The following is a 17,892-nucleotide window of genomic DNA, read 5'->3' on the forward strand; positions in this document are numbered from 1 at the left end:
GCCTAAGGTCACACATCTGGTAGGGCTCAGAACATCAGCCTGCAAACCCATTCTCAAGCATTATGGCCGACTTTTCAAATTGTTTTACTAGTGCAAATGGACTCTTCTATACAACAGGCCACAAGCCCCTCAGAGGCAGGCCTCCTATTTTGTCCTTTCTTGCACGTGTGGGACACTGCCGCACGCAGTGTCAGGGTGGCAGAGGAGCAGTAAAACAGAAGCTTGCCACAGAGAGAGAACCCTGAAGATTTGGGTAACAAGTATTCGTTCCGTTGTTCTAGGGCACTTGGGGGTTGTAGGAGAAGCTGTCTTATACCAAGAGGTGCTTGCGAAGAAGCCATAATCAGGCTAACAGGTCAAGGCGAGTTAACCAAGTGTGAAGGTTAACGATGGCTGTAGAACCCAGGCCCTTGTGAGCTGCACTGGGAAGTCCTTTATCAGGGTGTTTCATCGGCCTCACATTTTCACAAAAACCAGGCACTGAATTTTGTTTTCAGCTCAGTATTGAAGAGTTATTTTTTAAATTTGTCTTAAAGAAAATTTGCTCTTTGACAAGCTGTTAGTTTTAAAAATAGCTGCTACCTTCCATCTAAATCTTTCCCTTATAAATTTTAAAAATTTTACTACAGTTGCAGCTTCCTCTGTAATTGGCACACTAAAATTAGATATCATGTCTTCAAAATCCTTTCCACAGAACCCACCTGGCTGTCCACCAACTTGGGTATCTTGACCTGTATAGAATGTTCCGGCATCCATAGAGAAATGGGGGTTCATATTTCTCGCATCCAGTCTCTGGAACTAGACAAATTAGGAACTTCTGAACTCTTGGTAAGTAGCAACCTGTCATGAATACATTTAATATATTGCTTTGGGGTGTTTTGGTTTCTGCTGAGTACAAAGAATTCTAATTCCTGAGTTCAGTGAGTTTGCATAGATATTTAAAATGTAAATTTTGAGGTATGTAACACTGACTGTTTCTGTTTCCTGAAGAACTGGCGAATCATGCATTTCTATAATTATCTTGACAGAAACCAGCTCTTTTCTTCCCGGATAGCCTGTTTCAAAGTTGCTTTTTTTTTTTTCTTTCAGAATTAGTGTTTATATGATTCACTGTCATAACGGGAAAGGGAGTTAGATGTCAGACTCATGTGTTCACTTTACCTAGTGGCTTACATTATTAAAAATAATCGCTAAAGAGGTTTTCTCTGGTTTTTTTCTGTTTGTAAAAGTACATATGAATTAGGAGTGGCCTATTAGCCACTGTCATAAACCAACCACTCCTTAACCCATAACTTCTTCAGGTAGTCAAGAAAAAAAACTGTGTGCATTTGTGGGGCTTAGCTTTATGGTACAGAAAGGACACCCTCATCAGGTCCAAATTGGTCCCACAGTTCACCAAAAAATAGGGGAAAAAAGCCCATTCAGAGTCTCCTATAATGCCTTATGGTCATCAGCCCCGTCTTGCCTATTTGGAACCTAGTTCCTATTAGAGAATCTTTATACTAAGGATGCGAGGGTTTGAAGTGAAACAGGGCTGCTTCTCCTTAGACAGGAGAGACTCTTGAGCAGAACCTGAGGGAGCCTGAGGCCCAGAAAACCTGAAGTCGAAGCATTCATTAAGCAGCAATGGTCTGTCTTGTGTTGCATGAGCCCCTTGATTTAGGAAATATGGTACTTATACACGACTCCCTATTCATTTCAGCATTATAGAGAAGAGACTCAGACCTAATACCTGCAACATTCTTTAATATGAAAGTGGGGTCAGTCCCTCTCCTTGACTTGGGTAAATGAAACTCGGTTTGACAACTCGAAATAGGAAGAGTCCAAATCCTAAACACTTAAATATGGTAAACCCCAGAGACCTGATCGCCTGGATGTTTCTTTGCATCAATCCCCAGGTTATCTGAGTGACCAAATGACCAAATTTGTCTGGAAGAACACATTTTCTTGGAAGGGTCATGAAAAGTCAAAGTGTTAGTTGCTCAGTCGTGTCTGCCTCTTTGTGACCCCATGAACTGTAGCCCATCAGACTCCTCTGTCCATGGGAATTCTCCAGGCAAGAATACTGGAGTAGTAGCCTTTCCCGTCTCCAGGGGATCTTCCTGACCCAGGGATCAAACCTGGGTCTCTTGCATTGCAGGCAGATTCTTTACCTTCTGAGCCACCAGGGAAGCCCAAGAGACTGATCGCATGAATGTTTCTTCGCGTCGGTCCCTAAATTATCTGAATGACCAAAAGCCCTTTAGGACAAATTTTCTTGGAATGTTCTTGAACCAAGAAGCAAAATTTTTCCTGAGGCCTCTTTGTTAATTACCTGTAGCATCTTAATTTGTACCCCAAATATAAAGGAATCCTACATTCTGCTCTGGCTAATAAGAGTAAATCTGTTTTATCTAAAAATGAGTCATGATGGTAATTGAAAAGTTTTTGCTTTAAGCAATAGCATTTAACCTCATTCATATGAGATTCAAATATGGAATCTGCTGTTTAATCTCAGACTGTGTGTGTGTGTGTGTGTGTGTGTGTGTAGGACCACATCCTGTTCCAGTCAAATATGTATCACATTGTGTTTGTAAAAATCATTCCTTTTCTTATCCATGGTTCCCCCAGTCCTTTATCTCCCATGAATGGGAACACTGTTTACCCATCTCTCTATTCCAGAACTGCACTCAGAAGCTCACTGTCTGGCACATAGTATGTGCCCAGTAATTTATCTCTTGACCAGATGGATGAATGGTCTGTATTCTGAATCAATTGAGGGAAAATAATATATTCAGAAATCTCAAAAGCAAGTAATAGTAAACTTCTAAACTAGTAGTAATGCGTTCACTCCGCTGTGTTTTGTTTATGTTACAGCTGGCCAAGAACGTAGGAAACAATAGTTTTAATGATATTATGGAAGCAAATTTACCCAGTCCCTCACCAAAACCCACCCCTTCAAGTGATATGTAAGTATTTCTAATATACTGAATTCTTTACTGGTCTATAATTATTCTTCTACCCTTCCCCAAACTTCTTCGTGGCTATGGCATTCTTCCCCACCAGAGGAAACCTCATTATGAGGAAAAAGCAGAGCAAAGTACTTCCAAAATTGTTGTTCAGTTGCTTCAGTCGTGTCCGACTCTTTGTGACCTCATGAACTGTAGCCCACCAGGCTCCTTTGTCCGTGGGATTCTCCAGGCAAGAGTACTGGAGTGGGTTGCCGTTTCCTCCTCCAGGGGAATCTTCTCAACCCAGGATTGAACCCACGTCTCCTGCATTGGCAGGCGGGTTCATTCCCACTGAGCCACCTGGGAAGCCCATTTCTGGAATATACCAACTATTTTTGCCATCAACTTTCCCAAAGTAAGTGTAGGTGCTCTGTGGAGGATAAATCTTCATAAGGATAATTAATGCTTAATCATCACATGTTGCGGTAAATAAGAGACATACTAAAGCAATGCGAGAGTCCTGTCAGATTGGCAACAATCCAGGTGCTTAACAGCCCCCTCAGCCAGACTGTGGGAGAACAGGCATCTCTGCTCGTGTGTTGTTGGTGGGAGTACAAACAAAACACCAGCCACACGGGGCAAATTAGACATGTTTATCATAATTATAGATTTATTTACCCTGACTCAGCACCTGCCCTTCTGGGAAGTTGTTCCCATTCTGTATTAGAGAAAGATTAGGAACAAAGCAGATGTCTACCTAAGAATCCCTTGGATTGCCGGAAGGTCAAATCAATCCATCCTAAAGGAAATCAGCCCTGAATATTCCTTGGAAGGACTGACACCAAAGCTGGAGCTCCAGTACTCTGGCCACCTGATGGGAAGAGCTGACTCACTAGAAAAGACCCTGATGCTGGGAAAGACCGAGGGCAGGAGAGCGGGGCAACAGAGAATGAGGTGGTTGGATGGCATCGCCGACTCAATGGACATAAATTTGAGTGAGCTCCGGGAAATAGGGAAGGATAGGGAAGCCTGGCGTGGTGCAATCCATGGGGTCGCAAACAGTCGGATATGACTGAACAACAGACAGACACAGTCTGTAGTATGGCCACACAGCGGAACACCTTGTAAATGTAAAAAGGAGTAAAGGAGCTTCTCCTGTCCTGATCCGGGATGACCTCCAGAATGACTGTCGAGTGAAACCATCAGGGTGCAGAGCAGCCTGCGCATCGTGCTGCCTTTGGAGCAAGGAAGGGCAGAGGGCGTGGGAGGAAGTGCATATAGGCACACCTTAAACCCCACCAGAGTCACTCTGCAGACTCAGGGACCGAAGTTTGGGTACATCTCCTGATTAATCCTTCACTTTTGAACTCTTGCTATCCTATCTCGACTCAGGCACCAAATTGATTTGGACAGTGAAGGACACGCATAAACATATACGTTTATTTTTTTTTTTATTGAAGACTAATTATTTTACAATATTATATTGGTTGGTTTTGCCATACATTAACTTGGGCATGCTTAAAGAAACACTGGCAAATACCCAGGAAACTAATAAAAGTCCTCCCTCTGGGGTGGGCATAGACATGAGACCCCCTGAGTCATGAGACCGCCTAACTCATTATTGTTGAGTCATGTGACTCTTTAAACCTATTCAAAAGAGTTTACTTTGACTTTAAACTTTAAAATTCTAAATCCTGTGGATAAATAGAAAAGAGATTTAATTCCGACTGAAGTGATCAGAGAAGCAGACACCATCCTCAGTGTTTTGCCAGCCCTTCCCGGGTGGTTGGTTATTCAGGCACCAAATTTGCAAAGCACTAAAATTATTATGGTGCACATTCGATGAACATGCTTTTTCAGTCCAAAATTATGAAATGCAATCTTCCAGAAGGACTTTTGGCAGTTGTCTTTTCTTTGAATTCAGCAAATGCATATTGTATGTTTAGTCTGCGCCTCGTATTATGTTAGATGCTGGGAATCTGGCAAAGCACAAAACTAGGTATAAATCCTGTCCTCGAGACACCTGGGTACTAACCAGAAAATTAAACAATAGATTGTTTACTCATAGTTGTGGTTTAAATGTCAGAGAAGAGAAGTCAAGGGTGTTGGGGGCATGTATAATACCCTCAGCTAATCTGAGGGGCGTGTGGTTTAACCGACCATCATCCTACCACAAAAACTGCTTGCATGTCTTTTTTTCACACTAATGAGCTCAAATTGCACTGAGAAACAGGGCTTTCAGAAGCTAGTTTGATTACAAGACACCCACAACCAAATACAGTCTGGGATTACTTCACAAATGTGGTAACAGTAAATGCTCAGCTCATACATGGCCCAGTCTTGCTCACACCAGCATTTTTTAAGTGTTTACATGACCCAAACCTTGAAGGCGTTACTTAGGATACGTTTTGTAAGAGCATGGATTTTTGTTTCCTGCTGCTCACATGAGAAGCAGCATTGGCCCTGCCTTCCCCTTATGAGAGCTCGTGATTCTCTGAATCTCTCATGTAGACTTGGGAGCCAGACTCCATGAATTAGAGCCCTCTTGGAAAGCAGAAAGCACCTGTTAGGTACTGTATGCTCTTTAATTCAAAATATACTGGTGAGTTACTGTCATCATTTTCAGATGAAATAAACAAAAACTGAAGATTAAGTAGTTTGACCAAAGTTAACGTAGCTGGTATGCTGTAGGACTAAGATTGGAACTCCAAATCCATTCATTGTGTTTTAATTAATGGGTTCACATAACAGGGAAATTCAAAGGGTGACTTCAGGCACGTCTGTATCCAGGATGTATCTAGCATCACCTGGACCCTAGCTCACTCTCCTGACTCTTGTCTCTGAGCCAGTGTCAACATCAGCCTTTCCCCAAAGGTGACCATCTGGGCACTGAGGTCATAGACTCACCCCTGCAGCTGGGGAGGCAGGTTCAGAACCATTTGAACTGAAGCAGAGGAGGGATGGGTCCCAGTGAGAAGGAGAGATGCTGCGCCAGGCCCACCCAGGTTCTGGGCATGTTGTCCACAGCAGGAAGGACCACCATCTGTTCCCCTGGAGCTCCGCGCATGGCCTGTGGGAGGGGCTTCAGCGACAGCCACACGGAGCCTCAGTTTTCTATCAGTTTCTTCATTCTGTCTCTGCCTCAGTCAACTTGATTTAAACCTAGTCGGCTGGAATGTTGAAGAGACGTGTTTCTTAATTAAAATAACTCTTTGCAGAACTGTTTGTAAGAAAAAATTTAAATCTTTTCTTAGCTCTTGGAAAATAAAAAAAAATCTCAGTTCATTTTGTTTTGTTCTATTTTAGGACCGTACGGAAGGAATATATCACTGCAAAGTATGTAGATCATAGATTTTCACGGAAGACCTGTTCATCTTCATCAGCTAAACTGAACGAATTGCTTGAGGCCATCAAATCCAGGGATTTACTTGCACTAATTCAAGTCTATGCAGAGGGGGTGGAGCTAATGGAACCGCTGCTGGAACCTGGACAGGTAACAGCCTCCCCAAAATCAGGATGAGGAGGGATGTGGAAAGCCAGTTTAAAAGAGGACGTCATGACAACCCAGAGTGAGGTGACACATTGAGTGACCATGTCTAAATCAGGACAATTGGAGAGTGAAAGGGGCTGCTATTAATAACTACTTCGGGGCAACTGGACATAAACGAAGCCTGTCTAGGCAAACCAGGACATCTGATCACCCTATTTATACTTGTTCTTTCCTTTTAGGAGCTTGGGGAGACAGCCCTTCATCTTGCAGTCCGAACTGCAGACCAGACATCTCTTCATTTGGTGGACTTCCTTGTACAAAACTGGTACAGTTTTAGTTTTCTCTGAATGTGCATTGTGAGTTGACAGAAACAGCCCTCTTGGTGGCCTGGATCAGGACTTGGCAATTTTTTTCTAAAAAGCCAGATACTCTTATAGGCTTAGAAAGCCATGAGGTGTCTGTCACAGCCATTCAGTGTTGCCATCATAGTGTGAAAACTGCCATGATCAGTATGTAAACAAGTGAGCATGGCCATGTTCTAATAAAACTTTATTTACAAAAACAAGCAGAGGGCCAGATATGGCCCATGGCCTATAGTTGGCCAACACTTGGCCTAGATAACTGTAAAATCCTTTCTCTGTGTCCAAAATCTGCTACTTAAGGGAGGCTGAAAGAGCAGAGACTTAACAGCACAAGTAAAACAGCTCTGTGAGTTTTTATTGTTCGTAAGTTCAGTGTGGCTGAAACTCAATCAAAGGAAAGTGATCAAAATAGGGGATTTGAACCCACATTCAGAGAACGGTGTCTTTGTTCTTCAAGGCAGATTGTAATTCCCAGCCTCTTCCGTAGAGGTGGTTCCTTGTAGTGGTTCATACCATTGGCTCCAGACAATGTGCTCAGATCCCTACTCCATCATCTGTGTCTTGGTAATGTCAAGGACTTCATCCTCAGTATCTGATTTTGTCTGAAAAATAAAGGTGATAATATGCCCACCCCATAAGGTGGTTGTGAAGATTAAATGAGCTGATGTGTTTAAGAGACGTGTGTCTGTCCTAAACACAGTAGGCACTCCAAAAGTGCTGGCTGCTGTTGTCATTACGCTGCTTATGAATCCAGGTGTCATGCTAGAAACATCATCTTATTCCCTGCCTCTAACAAGTAGGTCTCAAATTTGACTCAGTTGTTAGCATGGGTAAAAGTGGTTCATCTGCAGTTCTAAGTTACAGAGCAAGTCATTTGTTTTCCAAATGCTTTTATTCTTCAGTGGGAACCTGGATAAGCAGACGGCCCTGGGGAACACAGCCCTGCACTACTGTAGTATGTACAGTAAACCAGAGTGTTTGAAGCTGCTGCTCAGGAGCAAGCCCACTGTGGATGTCGGTAAGTATGGCCAAGCCTTTCTTCACAACCACAGTGAGGGGCTTCGCTGGAGGTGCAGCGGTTAAGACTCCACGCTTCCAATGTAGGGGGTGAAGTTTCCATCCTTGGTTGGGAATTAAGATCTCTCATGCTATGCAGTGCAGCCAAAAAATAAAGTACGTTTTTTTTTTTAAAAAAGGCAAAAGAATAACCACTGTAAGAGCATTCAGTCTGCTGAAACTGAGACATGCCCATTCCGTTGTACTCTGAGTCTTGTTCTTTGACTTTTCAAGATGCATCTTAGATAATCATGCAAACGTATTCCCCCTGTTTCAGTTAATCAGGCTGGAGAGACCGCCCTGGACATAGCAAAGAGACTGAAAGCCACTCAGTGTGAAGACCTGGTAAGCAGAGTGGGAAATGGGTTAGACCCTCTGCCTTAAAAGGGCGTTCTCAAAATCCAGGACTGGGGTTGAGAAAAGCAGATTTTTTGAGGAGGAGGTGAGGTGGGGGACATAGGCTAAAGAAATTCAGACCAGCACTAAGGCTGCTGCTGCTGCTGCTGCTGCTGCGTCGTCACTTCAGTCGTGTCCGACTCTGTGTGACCCCATAGACAGAAGCCCACCAGGCTCTCCCCTCCCTGGGATTCTCCAGGCAAGAACACTGGAGTGGGTTTGCCATTTCCTTCTCCAATGTATGAAAGTGAAAAGTGAAAGTGAAGTCGCTTAGTTGTGTCCGACCCTTAGCGACCCCACAGACTGCAGCCTACCAGGCTCCTCCATCCATGGGATTTTCTAGGCAAGAGTACTGGAGTGGCTTGCCATTGCCTTCTTCGCACTAAGGCTAGATTTTAAAAAACAGTGGAGTGATAAATTCTTCATCTGCATCTTTTCCGTGCAGTTACAGTGTATCAGCTAAAAGGCATCTGAGAGGTCTTGTTACCAGCCAGAGTTGTGGATTGGGGTGCTGGGGATATTTTTGTTGTTTTGGGGTTTTTTGGGGGGACCTACAAGTTGTCCCAAAGTGCTGCTTTTTCTTATTTGTCAGGCCATTAGTCTTTCTCTGTAGCTTAATACTAAATAATTATTTGAGGACTTCCCTTGCAGTCTACCGGTTAAGACCCCACGCTTCCACTGCAGGGGGCCTGGGTGCAGTCCCCAGTTGGGAAACTAAGATTACGCAGGCTGTCCCCAAAAATAAAATGAAATAAGATAATTTTTTAAAAAAACAGAATTATTTGGGAAGCCAGTTCCAAAACTAGGGCAAGTAGGGCTCAGAGTGTAGTGGTTTTCAGCATGTTCAGCGCCCTGCCCTGCCCATTCTATGCACACACTCACACCCAGTCCCGCTAGTTCTTGCTTAGACCTCTGGGCCTTTGCATAGAGCTTGAGTCTTAGCCACAGAAAAGGGTAAGACAGGAAGGATCAGTGACGCTCCCTGGAGTTTCTGCCAAGTGCCCAGGCCCAGCAGTTGTCCTTCTTTATTTTTTGTAAGAATCCTTTGAGGAAATTGAGTCACCCCTGCCCGATTTTATGACTAAGAAAGTGACCCCGCGTGGAACTGGGGCCATCTGACTTTAGAGGCAGACCGCTCAAACTTTTCTAACTCCAGTTGAGCCCTCCAGCCAAGAGTTTACAGTTGTAAATTCTTGAGACGCATGTTCACAATGTTAGGAAACCTTCTCATTTCTAAGAGAAGTCATCCAGATTGAACAGGCTCTGCCTGTGCTCCTCGGCGGCCCTCTCAGGCCTGCCCTGGCAGTCTGTTCCATTTGTATAATCAGAGTTTTGCCTGCATCGCAGCTGCTGGTGATTAATCTGAAACCGGGAATGAGGTGGAAGCTACTTGGCATTTACATAATGTACGGGTGGCTCGCCTTTAAATTAAAACGGTTCTGCCTGCTGTCATTTTTCAGCTTTCCCAGGCTAAATCTGGAAAGTTCAATCCACATGTCCATGTGGAATATGAGTGGAATCTTCGACAGGAGGAGATGGATGAAAGCGATGACGACCTGGATGACAAAGTGAGTGGAAATGACGCCTCGGGATTCCCGAGCGCTGCTCCCAGGTTCTCTCCACTGTGCAGATAAGAGCCATTCTTTGTGAGGCTGAGTTTGGTCTCAGGACCTGATTTACCCGTGAGGGACCAGGTGACTCTGCGCCACTGAGATTCTAAATCTGGAGGTTGCATGGCTGCCGTTGCTATCACCGGGAGTTGGAAGTGTCTGGAGTCTGAGAGGTTGGGCTTAGGTGTGCAGGCCTGAGTCATCAACATTAGTCGTTCAGTTGCTCGGTCATAACCGACTCTTTGCGACCCCATGGACTGCACCATGCCAGGCTTCTCTGTCCTTCACCAGCTCCTGGAGCTTGCTCAAACTCATGTTCACCAAGTCAGTGATGCCATCCAACCATCTCATCCTCTGTCACCCCCCTTCTCTTCCTGCCTTCAATCTTTCCCAGCATCAGAGTCTTTTCTAATGACTTGGCTCTTCGCATCAGGTGGCCAAAGTATTGGAGCTTCAGCATCAGTCCTTCCAATGAATATTCAGAATTGATTTCCTTTAGGATTGACTTGTTTGATCTCCTTGCAGTCCAAGGGACTCTCAAGAGTCTTCTCCAGCACCACAGTTCAAAAGCATCAGTTTTTTCAATTGATGTTAATGAGTCATCAACATTAGCTGGCAGTTACGGCCACAGTCATGGCTGAGGTTCCCTCCCAAGAGGATGCAGAATGTGAAGGGGGAGGGTGGTAGAGAGCTTGGCCGTCGAAGGGCTGATTGGGAACGAAGTTAGCATAGATTACAGACAGGGCCTCACTGTCCAGATGCCGGGAAACGTGTCCTGCACAGGGGCGGTATCTGTGGATAAGGTTAAATCTGTGAGACTTAGCGAACTTATGGTTGTTAACAGAAAGGAAGGATGGAGGAAGGGATGGTCAGGGAGTGTGGGATGGACACGTCCACGCTGCTCTATTTAAAATGGGTTACCAACAAGGACCTCCTGTAGAGCACAGGGAGCTCTGCTCAGTGTCACCTGACAGCCTGGATGGGAGGGGAGTTGGGGGAGAATGGATGCATGTATATGTGTGAGTCCCTCTGTGCTTTTCCCGAAACTATCACAAGGTGGTTAATCGAGTATACCCCCAATACAGAATTAAAAGTTACTTCTGAATATTGTGACCCCTCACAGGCATGTCCCTAGGGGCACCCTGGTGATGACAGGAGAGTCAGACGTGAACCCTCTAGATGTTTTCCTTGTGCTGTGTCATGACTCTTTTAAGTTTTCGTGTGGCTGACTCCCGATGAGCAGAGCCATGGGACCCCATCCCCTCCCGAGCCTGCCCTGCCCATGTCCCCGGACACCCTGATTACCGGCTGACATCCTCCCCACCCCGCACTGTTGTTTCGCTTGCCAGCCAAGCCCCATCAAGAAGGAGCGCTCCCCCCGACCCCAGAGCTTCTGCCACTCCTCCAGCATCTCCCCCCAGGACAAGCTCTCACTGCCGGGCTTCAGCACGCCGAGGGACAAGCAGCGACTCTCCTACGGCGCCTTCACCAACCAGATCTTCGTCTCCACAAGCACAGACTCACCCACGTCACCGATCGCGGAGGCGCCCCCACTGCCTCCCAGAAACGCCACGAAAGGTACGAGCCTTGGGAAAGGCCTCATGACTCCATCCTCAGAGCTGGGAACCCACCCGGCTTTGAGGTCAGAATCACGGGGTGAGTGTGAGCAGCAGGGCTGTGACGTCAGGGCGGCTTGAAACAGGGACCCTGCCATATGCTGCGTTACAGCTGAGAATGTTACCGGCGTGCCTCGTGCCTTGTCTTGTGTGAACCTCACAACCTCCCATGAGGTGTGTGCTTTTCTGCCCATTGTACAGATGAGGAAACTGAGGTAGAGTGACTCACCCAAGGTCGTGCAGCCGGTAAGTGGTGGAGTTGAGGTCCCGTCCAGGGTCACATGGCTCCAAAACCAGTGCTCTTTCCTTTGTAGTACAGGGTGGGATTTCTGTTCTTTGAGAAGTTTCTTTCCTCAACACTAAAATGTAATAACAGTGATAGTTAATACTTATGAAGCTCTTTCTTTATGAGTGGCCCTGAACCCAGAATTTCTTTTTCCACACTCACAGAATGAGGTGCGTAGGACAGTTGGTGGCAATAGGCAGACATGGGTCCATGGTTCAAGGAGGCTGAGTCATTGCTCTGAGGTTCTTGGTGGTTGGGATCCTCACCCAGATGCTGTGTGACCCCAACCCAAATTCCCTTGCTCTCTGATGAGGAGTGGTTTTTCTGTGAGACGCCAGCTGGGGCAAGATTTTACCAGAGGAGGGTTATTGTGCTGGGAGTGACAGTCCACAGACCCCCCTCCTGTTTCTCTAATCCATAGAACACCCTGCCCAGAAAGTCCATGTATTCCCACCTACATGGGGACAAGTTGAGAAGCAGAAATGGTCATATTAAGGAGTCACCGTGCCCAGTGCCAGGGAGCTCCCCAGGTGGCTCAGTAGTAAAAGAATCCACCCGCCAGTGCAGGAGACCCGGGTTCAATCCCTGGGCCGGGAAGATCCACTGGAGAAGGAAACAGCAACGCATTGCAGTATTCTTGCCTGGGACATTCCGTGGACCGAGGAGCCTGGCAGGCTACAGTCCATGGGGTCACAAGGAGTTGGAGGTGACTGAGCACCGCCCAGGGGAAATCCGAGAGGTACCCAGAGCTGGAGCTTCGGGTCTGGCCTCAGCCAGTAAATCCAAGTGCAGGATCCTCGCTGCGTGCTCAGCTTGTGCTCACACAGGTTCGGGGGCTGCCAGGGCACAATGCCGCGCCTGTTGGAGCCACACTGGGGCTATTTTCTAGGGAATGTGAGCTTTATTCAAAACAGTGTTTTTTCAGAGCTTATTCTCCATTGAAATAGTGTTATAAATGGGAGCAGTGTTCTTAGACCCCAAATGGCCTCAGAGATTATAAAATAGCGGAGGAAGTTAAAATAAGACTTGGGCACGAACGGTACCCATCGGAGATAACCCGTGACCAGAGCAGCAACAGTACACGGAAGACAGAGGCTTATTAACCCGCCGGCATGGTTCTTAGCATCCCATGCGTTATGCTGGAACGTACCTTTTGCATCACTAGCAGGTCAGGGTGCAGGTGTTCTGTAAGAAGGCTGTATTGCCGCTCACCTCTGGGTCACAGTCTTCCCCATCAGGGCAGCAGTCTGCTCGGAGCAGTGTTCCTCTCTTCTTCCTAAAGAGGACCTAATTGTGCTTACGAAAAAAAAAGTGGTGATTGCCTCTCAGAGCCTCCACGTCATTCAGAATCTTAGAGAGGTCTACAGGAGAAAATGACACCAGAGTCCTAGGAGCCAGGAGGCCCCCCTCACCTTCCTGAACCCCTTCCTGTAATTTTATCTCAAGGGGATGCAGAAGCCCATGAAATACACTGACTGAACGCCAGAGTATGTATCTGTTGCTGCCTTGAATAAATTTCTCGTTAGCTCTTTACCAAAGGCCCAGAAGACAAAGGCCAGGCTTACTTAGTGATCCAGCTGCTGACACAAGTGCTGAGAGATGGCCACGGCAGCCGTGGCCAGCTGAGGGTAGACTGCTCACCCCCTTGCCCCCGAAAATCCCGTATTCGAACGTAGACCTCCCTCCCTGCTAAAATCACGAGTGTTCTTCCCGGCCATTCACAGCAGGACATCAGATTCCGAGCTGGTGAGAGACAAGAAGCCCAGCCCACCCGTGACTTGTAGAAGGGATTTGAAACAGGAGACGCTTCCTGCGGTCAGCTTGGCTCACTTGCCCTTATGTGTTGAAAGGAAAGCGATCGTGTTTGCATGGTGTTCTCAAGTGCTAACCCTGTCCTGCCCTGCTCCTTCTGACATTCAGCTCACCTTGCCGAGTTTCAGGCTCTTCATCTGAAAAATCAGGAGTGGGCTTCTGGCGGGGTCTTTGCTTAGAGCGTGAAGTCATATCTGCAAAGTGACTGGCACAGTGTGGGCATTCAGTATGTAGCATGGCAGCCTATTTGGTCCTGCTGCAGGTGTTTGGTTCTGCAAGCATCCTGGGTCCTGGGAAGGTACCAAAGGGTGGAGCTCGGGCTCCAGTGGATGAGAGATGGGTGAGCTGGCCATCGGGGGCAGCTGCAGATGCCACTGAAGGTTTGAAGAAAGGGTGAAGGAAGTCTCTCTTCCACTCTCCCCTCCGCTTCTGCAGGGATGCTGTGAGTGAGCCGTCTCTGCATCCCTGGCACAGGTGTGCTCCGTCAGTGCTTGTTGCATGAATAAACAATAACGGAATCAACAAAAGCACATCCCAGAAAAGTGTGGCCAGAGCAAGGAGGGGATACTCAGAAAACTAACCCAGATGTCCTGGGGGGGCGTGATAGACAGTTGACCTGCTGAATGTGATAGAGAGTTGGCCTGCAGAATGTTTATGCCCACACTCAGTTGTGTAAGCCTTTTATACACCGTTTCTCTGACTCTCTTTTGAGGTCTGTGGCAACAGAGAGGGGTGGCCAGGGAGGAGGACCCCCCAGGGGTCTGAAGGTGGCCGACCACCCTCAGAGTGTGAATCAGGGAGCCTTGGAGATGTTTCCCCCCCAGAGGGACATGATTCATATGCTGATGACTCTTAAATTTCTGGGATTTTTTTTTTTTAATCTCATAGGAAGATAGCAACTTGAATGGCTTGATTTTAATACTTCCCAGGGACTGTTGTCCTTCATTCCGGTTGAATTTTCCAGGTTTTGGTTGGGGGTGGGCATTGTGGGATGGGAGAATTTTTGGCCTGTTTTTTTTTTTTTTTTTCAGTCTCTCTCATTCCTTTTTAAAGCATCATATATGTCACCTTGCGCTGGTCAAGAGCACTCTGTCACTTCCGCCCTTGGCCGTGGTCACTGGCGCAGGCTGGCCAGCCCAGCCGCCTGACTGCCAGGGCGTGGAGAAGTCCGTGCTGTGCGTCTTGCATAGAAGTATGTATGAGTAAGCATTAAGCAGCCAACCCTGAGCCCCTTGACTTTGGCTCTTTTCTCTTAATATTCCCGGAAGGAGGCTGAAGGACACGTGAACAGCTCTCATGTGTTCTGTGATGCTGGGTCCTTCAAGCGTCACACCACCACGCTGGGACCCCACCGGCTCCACGGCTGTCCCACCACGGTTTCTCCACACGCTCCCTCCACCGCACTCTGCCTCTGGTTCCCCTTCTGAGCGAGGAGGTGTTTGTAGCTTCTTCCTTGTACACACACCGTTCTTCTCTAAATAAAAATACTGCATCTTACACATACAGTTCTTCCCTAAATAAAGATACTGCATCTTAACCTACGTTTTAAGTGATGTAATCGCTCCTCTCTCTCAGGCTCTGTACTGTGAAAACCATTCAGTTCAGTCGCTCAGTCGTGTCTGACTCTTTGCAACCCCATGAACTGCAGCACACCAGGCCTCCCTGTCCATCACCAACTCCTGGAGTTCACCCAAACTCATGTCCATTGAGTCAGTGATGCCATTCAACCATCTCATCCTCTGTCGTCCCCTTCTCCTCCTGCCCTCAATCTTTCCCAGCATCAGAGTCTTTTCAAATGAGTCAGCTCTTCGCATCAGGTGGCCAAAGAATTGGAGTTTCAGCTTCAACATCAGTCCTTCCAATGAACACTCAGGACTGATCTCCTTTAGGATAGACTGGTTGGATCTCCTTGCAGTCCAAGGGACTCTCAAGAGTCTTCTCTAACATCACAGTTCAAACGCATCATTTCTTCGGCGCTCAGCTTTCTTTCGAGTCCAACTCTCACATCCGTACATGACCACTGGGAAAACCATAGCTTGACTAGATGGACCTTTGTTGGCAAAGTAATGTCTCTGCTTTTTAATATGCTCTTTAGGATGGTCATAACTTTTCTGCCAAGGAGTAAGCGTCTTTTCATTTTGTGGCTGCAGTCACTATCTGCAGTGATTTTGGAGCCCCAAAAAATAAAGTCTGACACTGTTTACACTCTTTCCCCATCTATTTGCCATGAAGTGATGGGAGCGGATGTCATGATCTTAGTTTTCTGAATGTTGAGCTTTAAGCCAACTGTTTCAGTCTCCTCTTTCCCTTTCATCAAGAGGAAAAGTTCCTCTTCACTTTCTGCCATAAGGGTGGTGTCATCTGCATATCTGAGGTTATTGATATTTCTCCCAGCAATCTTGATTCCAGCTTGTGCTTCTTCCAGCCCAGCATTTCTCGTGATGTACTCTGCATATAAGTTAAATAAGCAGGGTGACAATACACAGCCTTGACGTACTCCTTTTCCTATTTGGAACCAGTCTGTTGTTCCATGTCCAGTGAAAAGCATTAGACAATGCTAAATTTAAAAAGAAGAAAATGCTAAATTTTTCATTCGTGTTGTCCAGAGTTGTCTATACAACTCTGTCATTAGCTCATTAACACTTATATATGGCATGTTAGAATATATATATTATACTTCTACAGACAGTTTTCTGCCCAAAACTGTCAGGTTAATTTTTAAAGTCATCTTCTGGGTTTTTCTTTAAACTGAAATTTCTGATGTGTACCTTTGGTCTCCCAGCATGGGAGGCTTCTGGGTTCTCTGTTTTTTAAGAACCAAAGGTACAAGGGCTTCCCTGATAGCTCAGTTGGTAAAGAATCCGCCTGTCATGCAGGAGAACCCCAGTTTGATTCCTGGGTCAGGAAGATCCCCTAGAGAAGGGATAGGCTACCCATTCCAGTACCCTTGGGCTTCCCTTGTGGCTCACCTGGTAAAGAATCCACCTGCAATGCAGGAGACCTGGGTTCAATCCCTGGGTTGGGAAGATCCCCCAGAGAAAGGAAGGGCTACCCACTCCAGTATTCTGGCCTAGAGAATTCCATGGACAACAGTCCATGGGGTCACAAAGAGTCGGACACAACTGAGCGACTTACACTTTCTTTTCAAAAATACAGGGACACTGAAGAAGAACCCTCCGGACTTATACCGTGAATTATGTCCATAGGCTGTGCCCAGAACGGGCCGGGTGCTGAGAGAGAGGACAGTGTGGCCCTTGCCCTGAGGACGTTTCCAGCCTGGGAGGGTGGAGACAGTGTGGGTCTGATGCTGGGTAGAGAGTGTGCAGTGCCAGTCAGCCTGTGTGTGCAGAAATATTCATAGCCGCAGTTGCTCCTGGGCAAAGGAGGGTTAGAGCAGACTTCTGGATAAGGTTACACTGGAGCTGACCCTTGACAGATGCTGAGGTGGAGGGACCATGGCTTCTGAGATGTACAGCATCTCAGAATGTGTACAGCATCGTCAGGCTCGTGAGCTTCCCAAGCCCTGGCCACGTTTCAGCTTCTGTGAGGGGCCTCCCCGAGCTGATGACCGGGAGGTGCTCTCAGCAGCACAGCTCAGGGGGTGTCCAGTGGGGCCACTCGAGTTGAAGGCATGGCAAGAGTGTCCGACAGATGAGTGACCCAAGAGGCTGTTGGCAGTGCAGGACCACAGCCCAGCCAGGCGAATCCCCAGTAAGAACTGCGGTACACCCTGCCTCCTCATAGAAAGCCTTTCTAATAATGTAACCTCAGTGTTATTTCAGCAACTTTGTAAGTCTAGACCCATATTTTTAAGAAAAGTGTTGGCAGATAATTTGACATAATAGCCGATATTAGTGGGCACTGTGGTTTAGGGTGTTTTCTGCCTATTCCCACAGGCCCCGGCAGAGTTCAGGGGAGGAACTTGGCTGCCCAAGTCCCTCCCCTCCCCACCTGTTAATTTTGCCTCGCTTTTAAGTATGTTTGATGTTGTGTCTACTCTTCCCTATTCTCTTTTGTTTTAGCTTTCTTTCTTTTTAAATATATGTTTTATTTATTTATTTATTTGGCTGCACTGGGTCTTAGTTATGGCATTTGGGATCTAGTTCCCTGATCAGGGATCGAACCCAGGCCTCCTGCATTGGGAGTGTGGAGTCTTCGCCGCTAGACCACCAGGAGATATCCCTGTGTTAGCTTTCTTTACCCTGCAAGAATTGCTTCTTTCCTGACCGAGCCAGTCCTCAGGTTTCTTTCACTTGAAACATCATTTTCAGTGCCTAACAACGGGTTACTCATTTCGGAAATCTATTGAGCTCTTTACAACTTAAAAAGTTTTT

General features: G+C 46.7%; 1 protein-coding gene across 5 annotated transcripts in view; it reads left to right on the forward strand.

Moving 5' to 3' along the window:
- Positions 1-17,892, forward strand: part of ASAP1 (ArfGAP with SH3 domain, ankyrin repeat and PH domain 1) — a 357,541-nt gene that overhangs the window by 313,637 nt on the left and 26,012 nt on the right. For all 5 annotated transcript variants that reach the window (XM_088844856.1, XM_055431746.2, XM_055431745.2 and 2 more), the window contains 8 exons: positions 695-828; positions 2,857-2,948; positions 6,237-6,423; positions 6,660-6,745; positions 7,685-7,800; positions 8,116-8,183; positions 9,695-9,802; positions 11,194-11,422. In XM_088844856.1, the coding sequence (XP_088700982.1) occupies positions 695-828; positions 2,857-2,948; positions 6,237-6,423; positions 6,660-6,745; positions 7,685-7,800; positions 8,116-8,183; positions 9,695-9,802; positions 11,194-11,422 (1,020 nt within the window). The remainder of the gene's footprint in view (positions 1-694; positions 829-2,856; positions 2,949-6,236; positions 6,424-6,659; positions 6,746-7,684; positions 7,801-8,115; positions 8,184-9,694; positions 9,803-11,193; positions 11,423-17,892) is intronic.

This window comes from Moschus berezovskii, chromosome 16 (genome assembly GCF_049115385.1).
Source record: "Moschus berezovskii isolate FMDL1 chromosome 16, NW_MosBer_1.0, whole genome shotgun sequence".
Classification (NCBI taxonomy): Eukaryota; Metazoa; Chordata; class Mammalia; order Artiodactyla; family Moschidae; genus Moschus; species Moschus berezovskii.